Source organism: Ahaetulla prasina, chromosome 1 (assembly GCF_028640845.1).
Source record: "Ahaetulla prasina isolate Xishuangbanna chromosome 1, ASM2864084v1, whole genome shotgun sequence".
Lineage (NCBI taxonomy): Eukaryota > Metazoa > Chordata > Lepidosauria > Squamata > Colubridae > Ahaetulla > Ahaetulla prasina.
Window position 1 is genome coordinate 60,851,995 of NC_080539.1, and position 12,463 is coordinate 60,864,457.

At 36.9% G+C, this 12,463-nt stretch overlaps 1 protein-coding gene across 2 annotated transcripts in view; it reads right to left on the reverse strand.

Moving 5' to 3' along the window:
• RAB3GAP2 (RAB3 GTPase activating non-catalytic protein subunit 2) overlaps positions 1 to 12,463 on the reverse strand; it is a 57,682-nt gene that overhangs the window by 29,837 nt on the left and 15,382 nt on the right. Inside the window, exons 5-12 of one of the 2 annotated variants that reach the window (XM_058165440.1) lie at positions 11,223 to 11,270; positions 11,032 to 11,107; positions 9,098 to 9,199; positions 8,459 to 8,558; positions 7,310 to 7,402; positions 3,724 to 3,872; positions 805 to 884; positions 622 to 711 (exon numbers count right to left, since the gene is read on the reverse strand). In XM_058165440.1, coding sequence (XP_058021423.1) covers positions 622 to 711; positions 805 to 884; positions 3,724 to 3,872; positions 7,310 to 7,402; positions 8,459 to 8,558; positions 9,098 to 9,199; positions 11,032 to 11,107; positions 11,223 to 11,270 — 738 coding nt within the window. Of the gene's footprint in view, positions 1 to 621; positions 712 to 804; positions 885 to 3,723; positions 3,873 to 7,309; positions 7,409 to 8,458; positions 8,559 to 9,097; positions 9,200 to 11,031; positions 11,108 to 11,222; positions 11,271 to 12,463 lie in introns of both variants that reach the window. The other variant, XM_058165439.1, reaches the window with a different exon arrangement.

Below are 12,463 nucleotides of genomic sequence, written 5' to 3' on the forward strand. Positions count from 1 at the left end.
ACTTTCAAAGTCAAATTTTAGGCTTATGGAAATGTGGAGGTTTGGGTTAGAATCAAATAGGGGCAGGTGCAAAACATACAAAACAAACAATACATACATTTCTGTTGAACTATAAGCTTCTTTGGTTTTTTTTCTTAAAATATTATGATCTGTAATTAATGTTTAAGCCTTTGAGAACCCAGCCAAATGTACTTTACTCAAAACCAACCATCCTTTAGGATAATGGTTATTTCTGAGTGCAGGAAGAGGGGGGGCGGGTTGTTACCAAACCTATCCAGAATTCACAATTCTTCCACACACAAAAATATTTTTATTACACTAAAATTTAACTGCCATTCCATTGAAATTGCAACAATATAGGAATCCCATATACTCCCAGAGTAAAGAGCAAAATGCTAGCTTCAGTCAATCTATTGCTACATAGGAAGAATCTCTTCAAGATAAATAGCTGCAGCAGGAGGAAAACAGAAACATATTTATTGTGCACTAAACTGCTTGGATGAAGTATCTGTAGTCTGCCTATATCTCGTGCATGGCTCAAGCATCCTCAGGGAATAATGGCAACACTGGAAATGAGATTATCTCATAATCTCTCTGGAAAAAGTAGTTTAAAAGACTTGCCTCACAGGTAAAGGAGTTGCAGGTTCAACCTTGGGTTTCTGCTTTTGTACAGGTTCTTCTTCCTGTTTGTTTTTCCAGCCAAGCCAGCCACTTCAATGCAAAGATTAAAATATCAATGCTTCACTTTAAAGGAAACACACAAAAGGAATAAATTCACTGCATTTTCCATCTATTATACATTACCTAGCAGCATTAAAGAATGCAGATGTCAGCTTACTTGCAACCGTGAAAGCAACATGAGACAATAATGGCTGTGAACTGCCCTAAAGAGAAGATAAAAATGCTGTTGTTTATCAATAGTGAAAAATAATTGATTCTTTTTTATTAACCTTAGTTCTGAGAACCTTGTTTACACACAAAAAACGGTCTGTGGGGTATAACTGACTTTCAACCTGCATCATCTGCTAAATTATATCATTTTAGAATAAGAAATTAACCTTTGTTTGCATTTTTTGATAATGTTCTAACTGTACAGTAAAAGGTTTGAAAGCTTCCAATTTTACAGGCTTAAAAATGTATCATTTTTGCCAAAAGTATATGGTGTCTGTGTTGTGTTGTTATTTTTTTTTCAAATTATTATTATTCATTTAACAGGAAAGAATTATACCAAGCAACTAATAGTGATTGTTACAGAATATTATCAACTATTAACAATTCCCTATATATACTATACTATATTATACTATACTATACTCTCTCTCTCTCTCTCTCTCTCTCTCTCTCTCTCTCTCTCTCTCTCTCTATATATATATATATATATATATATATATATATATATATATATATATATATATATATATATATATATATATATATATACTGTATAAGAGTTTTACACAGAATAGGAAAAGTAAACCCCACATAAAAATAGCATTATTGAATAATATGCTCAACTATTTCAAAATTGTGAAATATCTTGTGCCAACATAACTGACCAGAGACAGAAGACATAATAGAGGTAGAAGTATAAATTTCTGCAAAAGATAAGAGAAGACTATAGCAAATTCCATGAATTATGGTGTGCCATAGCAGCGTTCACTTTGAGGCCCATCAACCACATATAAAACAGTGGTTCAGAAAGTCAGATATTAATTGGAAGAATATACACCAAGCCCCAGAATTTATTTTAATAGGGATTACTTTCTTTCTTAAAGTAAGGACATTTACACAAATCTACACAAAGTTCAGTTCTAGAGGTGGTGATAAACTACAGGTAGTTCTTGAGTGATGTCAGCAATTGGGATTGCCATCATTAAGGGATGTGGTTGCAAAGTGTGATGTCAAATGACTGCATCAGTAGTGGGATTCAATTTCATTTGCTACCGTTTTGCTCATGGGTGTGCGCGTGCTCGTGCACGCAACGCTTCTGCCTATGCTCAGAGACGTCTGGGTGGGTGGGCAGAGACTCCCGCCGCTGCCGCTACCAGTTCGTCTAAACTAGGGTGAAACAGTAGCAACCCACTGGACTAAATCATTGCCACTAACTTGAGACGTGGGTTGTTAAACACAAAGCAGATGGAGCCCCAAGTAAGAAATGTGGGGGGGGGGTGTTTCAGGGGAGTGGGGGAGGCCTACGGAAGTCTAGCATAGTGTGGGGTAGAGGGAGAAGAGGGAGCATGTGTATATGAGCACAGGAAGACACAAGGTGCATGCATGTGTTTGTGCAAAGACAGGGAGGCCGAGGGAAGACGGGCACTGATGGATGTGTTCCTATGTGTAAGGGAAGAGAAGCCCAAGGAAGGCACAGTGAACGTGAGTGAAGAAAACTGAGGGGGGGGGGACTTACTAGAATGATTTGTGACCTTCCCTGCTGGATTCTCAGTTGAGTATGCTTGTGGGAAGCCAACATAGAAAGTCAGCAATAGCAATCACATAACCATGGATGCTGCAACTGGTGGTAAGTGTGAGCTGGTTGCCAAGAATCCTAACTTAGTTCAGTACAACAGCCAGAATTTAAGAACAGTAAATCCCTTCATTTGGTGCCATCCAAACTTTGAACAATCACTAAATAAATGGTCATAATTCCAGGACTATCTATAAGCTAATTAGACTATAGACTAGACAGGACTCATCAAATCTCAACATAATTTCTGTCTTTCCCATTCAAAAACTTCACTGAAACTAAGACTATTCATTAAAAGTTCAGCTTTGAACTTAACAGCAACTTCTTCCTTGCAGTTCTCTTGGAAAGAACAGAGGGTAGGTCCCAAAGCTTTCTGCTTCAGATTTAGCATAATATTTCAAATGCAGTCAATTCCATCCACCGGAAAGAATTTCTATTAATTTATCAAAGATATATTGAGACGCTTTATGTACTACCGTAGCAGAGTTTTAAAAAAGACATTACTCTGCTTTCTCTTTTTCCTTTAAAAAAAAACAGGAATGTGAATTTCCAATTTGTCACTAGTGAGGCATAATCATATATTATTGGTACGGTATATATTCTACATAAGAATCTTGCAAAAGTTGTTTAGGCAGGAAAACATACGCTAAGCATGAAAGAAGGTTTAAAAAGTTTTTAAAAGTTCCATAGTTGACACCTGACGACTTGTATCCATATAGTTTTCTTGGCAGCTATACAAATATTGCCTTCTTCTAGGAAATATTTCTCAATCTACCCTACAGATATGAATTTCCAGGCATGCCTCTGAGTGTTATCCAAGCCCAAATCTGACACTAACCAAGATTGAGTAGATACTGCCCCCTGCTGTGGCCCTCTGGGCAAATTTCTAACCTGAGAAATGTGTGTTCAGCACTAGAGCAATTTTCATTAAATTCTATCTTACAGAAATTCTTTGGGGGGTTTTTTTCCCTCCAAAAATTGATGTGGAGAAGGGGAAGGCACAAGAGGGTTTGGTTTCTGCAATTGTTAAATATGTGGAAGATTGTAATGTGAACTAGGTCACCAAACCAGTAGATCCTGATCGACAATAATATCATTACGCAGGTGAAAGTTTTTTTAATTAAAAAGTAAGCTGCTCTTAGTTTCATTTTCCATTAGCAGCAAAGCAGAATAACTCAGAACAGAGTCAACAGGAAAAGAAGTGGGTCTTTTATCCAGCCCATTGCATTTTACACCTACTGGCTGAGCAAGTTCTTTACCTCAAGGGCATAGAAGAATCCAGTGAAAGGATTAGACCCCACAGTAATATACTGAGACATAGCAGGAGGATTGTTCTTTATAGCTGCATTAAATCCGCCAATAGTAGAAGCAGTCTTCATCTGATCAAAAGGTGATAAAGTCATGATACCTATACGAGATAATGAAAATAAAGCTCTAAAAAAGAAGTTTCTAAAATCCTAATATCTGTTCTGGAATTGATTCAAATATGTTCAAAATTAAGGATTCCTAACTTTAAAATATATATATACAGTTACTATACAATTAAAAGTATGCTATGTTGAAGCAGATGCTTCATTAACATAGCAAAAGCAAGACACATATTTCATAATTTTTTGAAGTTTTTCAAAGTTAAAAACTATATTATAAAGATCAATTGTGTCCCATTGAATCTGGCCTAGCAAGAGTGAGTTACAGATTCTGAATTCCAGATTATTATCTATTATAAATTATTATCTATCTATTACCAAATTATCTATTATCTTTAAAAAATAGTATCATGACTAATCCAGAATGACTTCACAGAATTTTATTTAGACTACAGGTAATCCTCAACGTACGATTACAATTGAGCCCAACATTTCTGTTGCTAAGTGAATCATTTGTAAAGTGAATTTGCCCCATTTTACAACCTTTCTTGCCACAGCCGTTAAATGAATCATTGCAGTTGTTAAGTTAGTGTCATGGTTGTTAAATGAATCTGGCTTCCTCCTTGACTTTGCTTGTAAGAAAGTCACAAAAGGGGATTACACAACCCTGGGACACTGCAACCGTCATAATTATGAGTCAGTTGCCAAGTGCCTGAACTTTGATCACATGACCCTGGGGGATGCTGCAATGGTCATGTGAAAAAGGGTCATGTCACTTTTTTTCAGTGGTGTTGTAACTTTGAACAGTCATTAAATGAACTGTTGTAAGTCAAGGACTACCTGTATCTGTATGCCACAACTTTGCTGATTTACAAATATATTATTAAAAAACCAAAATGAAAACAAAACTTTAAAACATTATTTAAAAATTACGTTTGTACACAGTTAAAACGATAAAAGACTTAAAAAAATTAAAAGGCCTTATCAGGTACTGTTAAGTTGGTCTTAATCCTGCTAGCCATTCAGAAAGCCTTTAAGGCCTGGCTGTGTTCCCAAGCATGTGGCTGGAAGTGTTGATTAATTGGCTTAATGTGATGTGTTGATTAATTGGCTTAATGATGTGATGTGTTGATTAATTGGCTTAAGAAAAAATGTACCTTCCCAGAACAATGATTTATAAATTCTAAAGTCCAGACCAAGGTCAGTGACAACTCCATCCTATCAGTAATGCGTTACTGAACAGTTATAAATATTATAAGGATATTGTAATGAAATGCTTTAAACTAGAGAAAAGTATCATTTTTCAACCAGTAGGCCACATCTTGCCTTCATATTCTCCCTCCAGGAATGATATCATGGCGATATCATATCATGAGATTTGCCGGGGGTGGGGGTGGGGGGAATGAATGTAATTTTAACTTAAATCAGTTTGTTTCCCTTAAGACCCAAACACACACTAAAAAACTATTTAGTTCCTAGGAAACATTTAGGTTTATAGTGGATGAAATGGATGACTTCCCTAAGATCAAGACTTGAGGCACCTACTTCATGGCTTAACCATTTATACCTGACCATCTTTCAGTCCTAATTATTTGGAAAGGGGGGTGGGGTCCTGAGCTATAAGCAAATCAGCTGGAAGGCTGCATGCAATCTGCTGAATCTTTATTCCAGCCAAAGGTCAGAGATAGAATAACTAATAAATAAAAAAGTAAAGTAAAAGCAATAGCACTTAAATATATATACCACTTCATACTTCTTTACAAACCTTTCTAAGCTGTTTACAGTGTCAGCATATTGCCCCCAACAATCTTGGTCCTCATTTTACCAACCTCGGAAGGATGAAAGGCTGAGTCAACCTTGAGCCGGTGAGAATCGAGCTGCCGAACTTCTGGCAGCCAGCAGTCAGCAGAAGTAGCTTGCAATACAGTATTGCATTCTAACCACTGCACCACCATGGCTCTAATACAGATCATTGTAATAGTTGATAACAAAAATATATTAAACTGTGGGAGACCATTTACTAACAGATGCCAAATTTTCAGGGCTCGTGCATAACATTTTGCTGTTATAAATTATTTACAATCTGTAAAAAGGATGAAAATATATTGTCAGATTGCCCAGACTAAAAGAGGTAGGATATAGGTATTATAAACACAACTAGAAAAAATCAGCATATGTTGGACCATTTCAACATCCCAATTCCACACAAACATGTTTCTCAGTTGGGATTTTATAGAAACTTCTTTGTGGTAATACCAAATACAAAATATTATGTCTTGCCCAAAAGAAAGCTTTCCTTAGTTTGGGGGATGTCAACTGGCTATTCCCCAAACCCATTTGTCACCCAAGTTCTATTTCTTTGTGACAAGTTACAGCATTTACTTCTGCCTGAAATGTAATGTCATTAAATCTTTTGAGAAGATGTATTTGATACAATCATGGCCCAAGGCTTGTAATAACTCTAATGATAAACCCACAAGTGATTAGGGACATTTTTTATGACATTGTTCCAATTTAAGGGGCAATATTACTACATTCGTGTTGGGAGCACTGAAGCACTTCCAGGTTGAGAGGATTAACTGGTGACATCACGGTTGCGCGAGGGACGCCCATGGGGACTCCTTTCATGTCCCCATTAAGCTGCCCACCAAAATGGTCTCACCATGGCCATCTTGCTGTGGGACAATTCACTGCAGGGCAAGAGTTATACTAATATCAAAGAAATGGTAGAATAGAAGCATTAAGGAAAGGATGCAAAAGGGACAGGATGAAATGTGAATGGCAAAAATTAAAATATCTTTTTATTTATTTTAAATAATTAAATTGTTAAATTATCCTGTGGCGAATTGTCCTGCTGCAAGTTGGCCATGGGGAGTTGTCCTGTGGCAAGTTGTCCCATTCCACTATCTACTCTCAGTAGACCACTTTCTAACTGCTGGGTTGACGGGAGTTGGAGCAGGTGACAGGAGCTCACCCCATCACATGGCCACAGATTTTCAAACATGAGCCTGCCAATAGCCAGCCCTGCCTCCTAACCACACTCCTATGAATCACTATTAATGGGAGAAGTCCCAAGGGAAAGAACTGGACCTTCAGCCAGGATCAACTTCCATGCTTCAATTTTAGCCATCCCTTTTCTAGTCTGAGAAGTGCATTGGCTACCTTCTGGGAGCTGCTGGTATAGATCTTAGAAATGTAGTTTGGGGCATTTCAGCACTTCCACCTGGCTTCATATAGTACCTGAGCTAACGTTTTAGCTTAAAACAGTTTTAAAGCAATGAGTATTAATTCACCTTCTTTGATGAAATAGAATTATTTGATGGGATTTGTAGATCTTAATGCTGTCTGAGATAAGTCTATCTGCAGATTATCAATCTTTGCTTTAAACTCTTTCCAGTACAATATACATGATTTTTAAAAGGTAATTCATGGTGAATAAGGATTACAATTCAGTAAGGATGATCAATGTGATACTTACCAACACTAACATGATCAACAATAGTATCCACATCCTGCAAACCCCACTTCTTATAGGCTAGTGGAGGTGGCTGAACATTTTCATTGCCTGCAGCTGTAGCTGGCCAATTGATTAGAGATAAATCAGAAAGAATAGTTATTTTTAAAACGTTTAACATGGATTGGTCAACACATAATGTATTACAAAAATATTTTTAATTTTAAAGTATAGAATAAATTTCACTATTTATATTATGAGTGCCAGTTTGATGAATAGGTAATCTTTGGGTTACAGCAGCAATCTAGGTAGAAAGCAGTGGCAAACCACTTCTGAAATGTTGCTAAGAAAACTGCAAGGACTTGCCTCTGGAATCACCAGGAATCAAGACTGACTTGAAAGCCTAAAAAATCTATATTAAAGAAAGAAAAGCTACTAAAACTGAAGCCCTATATATAACTTGCTTATGAGTACAGTAAGTCCTACTGAGCTCAAAAGATTTACTTCAGTGTAGACATACATACAACTCTAGCCACTATAGAGCTACTAAATGAGTAGTCAAAATTAAAATCCTTGCTCAACTACAACATTTAGTTGATAGTCTTTAGAAATCCACAGGAGTTTTGCAAGGATATGGGTTGCTACCATAATAGCTAGCTTATATGTTATAAATGTATTGATGTTTCTTTTTTTTCCCTGCAAACCATCTAGATATGTGAACATTACTAAGCCCTCTTACTTTTTTAGAAAATACAGCAATTAAAAAGGAATTTATCTACTTCATACCAGCACACTCTTCAAGTGTTAACATACAAAGAGTATGAATTTAAAAAATAAATGATCCGATCTTGCAAGATTTGGAAAAAATCATTCCTGGTACCTGGCACAATTGTACACCAGTATGTCAAAAATTTATAAAGTCAAAACTCTTCTGAAATTTCACACAAGTACACTGAAACATTATGAGAATGCACACATACACATACAAACACACATCATATATTAAATCAAGCTTGTATTAAATTTAGGGGTTTTATAGCACTAAAGGGTTTCACAAGCAGTACATTGCTATGCCCTGAACAAACTGTATGATACAAAAGTAAAATATGTCCTTTTATATTATCTTACCAAGTATTACTAAGAAAGAAACTATTTTAATAACGTTGGACATACCCCTGGCTACTTGATTTCGACAAGCCCGGAGAGACTGAAATAAGCTAAAACCGTCAATTGTCACAATTGCTGAAGGATATAGGATGCTCAGTTCTTCATTCTAAATAAAAAGAAAGATACTAATCACTTCCAAACAAAAACAATATATATGCAAGTACCCACATATGCTATCATGATTGCTTGTTTACTGTGTCTATAGAAGCACTAAGTCCCCTCCCAGAGATGCAGTCTATGGACATTGCTGCAGCAGCATCAAAATCTGACTCTAACTATTGCTAGAGCATAAATAGCTGCTGGAATTAATATAAATTTTATACAGCACAATTCTCAAATATTTTGGTGAGGCATAGAATATAAGATATCACTGATGCTGTCCTTAGCTCAGCAAGCAAATAGTCAGTGGAACACTATTGTATATCTCTAGTGTCAACTATGCGGCCTGAGTTTAATTCACATTCCTGCAATTAAATTTCCACCACAGAATGGGCTGCCAATGCTCAACAATGACTCCTATTTGCAAATATAAGCATACCTATACATACATATTTGTAAAAGCAAGCTTGATTTCAAAAATATTTACACAGGAGAGAAGAGTTAGTTTTGCTACAATTTCAGTACTTTGTGTATCTATTTTAATACCTGTTCTGTTACTCCAGGATGGCGTGGAATCTCATAAGTTCTACATTTCAGCTGCAGGACAGGGTCCTCATTTAAAAGCTGTGCCAGAAGTAATACTCCACTCTTTAAAAAATGAAAACATAGCAACATGTACATTAATAATTTTATAGGAAGAAAATTCAAAATATTTCCTGCTGTAATTCAAGTGATGTGTATTAGCTCACACATCAAACCCTGTATATGTTTTATAATTAATTGTTTTAGCTTTTTATTTGTATGTGTTTTGTTTTGAGCAAGAGGTTGTTGTTATTTTTAATTCTTTGAGCCATCCATAGTCATGTAGAGCCATGATGTACAGCTCTATAAACTGAATGAATAAATGAATATCGTTTTGAAGAGTGCTGATTGTTCCATTTTGTTTTTTATGTTTCTCACCTCCTTTATGAACTTGAATAGATACATATTTATGCCTGCTATCAAGATACAATTTTTGTTTGTTTGTTTGTTCGATCAATGACCAGCAATAGAAAATAATAAAAAGGATAATAAACAATAACAATTACAATTAGGATTGACAGGGAGAAATAGCTGCAATTATATAATGGCAACTATAAAATAAATCAAATTTGGTATACTCTGAACCTCAAAGAAGCAGTGCAAGATCAGAAGATCTGGTGAGACCTGGCCCACAGAATTGCCAAGAGTTCGACACGATTGAATGGATAACATCATCATCATTTACCCAGCACTAATAAATCTAATATAATAAAACTATACACTAAAATAAATGCCCTCTAACTGTGAATCTTTTCATGGACTTGCATGACTGCTCCCCACTGATGGCGCATGATTCCAGCTAAAGGCACATTTGGTTTGGGGGGTTTCCAATAGGTGTGATGTGCATATCCAGGTACTCTGAATGACGTTTTGCCTTTCAATAGTGAGTCAACGTACAGCCTAAATTGACCTGTTTTTCAAGGCTCATTTTCTAAGAAAAAAATCTTGAAAGAGGTACAGCTAAAAACAAAGCCTTTCCATTACAGAATTAAATACCAAGGCCTGACAGCACAGAATATGCTCAGTGATGGCGAACCTTTTTCTGTACTGAGTGTCTGGAAGAACCCGGAAGAGGAGCTGCCCAGGGCACAAGCATGTGCCCGAAAATGAACTTCCGGTTTCAGCTACTGAACTTCCGGTTTCAGCCAACTACTCTTCCAGGTTTCTGGCGCACATGTGAACATGACAATCGCATGCTCATGCAGGAAAATGGAAGACCAGCTATTCCAGTTTCCGGCACTGCCGCATGCAAAAAGGCCAGCTGATCGTCACGTGCGCATGCGCGCCAGGAAGAGGAATGGGCAATGCCATGCATACCAGGCGACATGGCTCCGCATGCCATAGATTCATCATCACGGGCCTAGTTCTTGGGGAGGACTAATGAGATCATGAAGACTTGGCAGCATTCTCTTGGTGTAAGAGCTCATATAATGGGTCATGGCTAAGGTTCTCCAGATTTCCAAGGGAATATTATTCCAGACAATCAGAGTCTGACAAGTGAAAAAAACTGATTCCGATCTTCTTTTGCTTCCTGCCCTTTCAGATCTCTTCAGTACATGTGTACCAGAAGGGTAAGCTATATTTGATGCAGGTTATCTTGCAGTTAAGTGGCCACCTAGAAACATCATGCCAGAGGCGACTCTATGTGGCTTACATTATTTTATAGGTTGAAACTAGCACTTTGAATTCTGCTAAAAACCCTATAGGTGGCAGCCATTGCAGAGAAGAGCACAATGGCCCACCATTACATGCATGTGGCAGTTCTCACCTATCACAAAGCTGGCTGTTTCATTTTGCTATGTCCATGGAATTTCCAAAGGCAGCCTCATGTAAAATGCAATACAATCAACTCTAAAAGAGGTGACAATGGCAAGCAACCCAGGAAATAGCTGATGTACCTCAGTATAGAAGCGGACATAGCCAGAGGTGAATCCTACAACAATGCAGGTCCAGTCAGGACGGCCTGTGGAACTCCTGTCTCATATAAAGAACATGGAATAAATTTTATCAAAACTTATTCTCATATAATGCACACACATACTTAAGACTTAATAAGATAATTTAACTGTTTAAAAAAGTTTGTACTTACCTCTTTTGACTTGCAAGGGGGATACACAATGCACTGGTTACACATTCACTAAAAGCAAAATATAAAAATATTAATTTCTTCAAGAGTATTTCCCCACATAAGACATAAAAATTTCTCTAAAGTTTTAAAGAGAAAAAAATATATCCAAGCTTCTTTCCAACTGTTTTTGACCCAGTTAGAAGGAGAGTGGTCTCCAGAGAATATGGCCCAAAGGAACTAAAAAAGAATACCTTTAAAAATCTGAATTATAAATACTTATACACAGGCCAGCATTCTTATCTATTCAATCTTGTCCGTGGCTGTTCTGTTATGATGTGTTTGGTACATATGCTTTTTAAACCTAGCAGCAGATTAGATTTACAATTTTCCAACATGCCAAATTTGTATAACAGAATCTGCAAAACCATATGGATATCTTTGGGTGCATGAAAAAGAATTCCAAAGATGATGCAGGTTCATAGAAATAGAAGCATACAGTACTTTATTTTTAACAATGCTAAATCAATTTTCCCTTTTTCAACAAGGCATGTAAATGGGCAAAATGGTGTATTAATGATGAAAACAAACTTATGGATACTATGAAATGTTTAAAAAAGAAATAGTAATGTGGTCTGTACCAAGTACCTTTACTGGAAAAAAAATGCTGAAGGGGCACACTGAACAGAGAAATGTAACTGCACTCCCTCACTGAGGGCAGGAATTGAAATCTTTCTACCATCAGCCAGTCTAAGTAACCTCTGCAGTCTTAACTGAAGATATCCATCCCCACAGATTCATCACTGCAGCTCAGCATAATCAGATCCTCCCATTATTCCTTCAGGAATACAGTACAGGATCCACTTCACCTATTCCTTTGAGGAAGAGGGACAAAGTACAAAATAAAACTGATACAGATGGTGATTCTACAGGAGATTTTTCTTTTCAAGGGAGTAAGGCAAGATATAGAAGGTAAGACCTGGATGATCTATGCCTCTACCCTGTTAAAGAATGGCATGTGGAAAACTAAATGCAATTGGAGTCACCCTCCCTCCTGTTTCTATTACTATTATTATGGTTCATCGCATAGTCAGCCAGAAACCCAGACTGGATTTGGCATTTTTGTCTGCCTATCAAGTCCTTCCCAATTACCTCAGATAGGCAGAAGTGGACGTTTGATGGTGTTACAGATATCGTGACAGGATGTAAGCTGTTCCAGTAAACAACTTGCAGCCTCTTAATTTTTTATAGGACTTGACAACTGT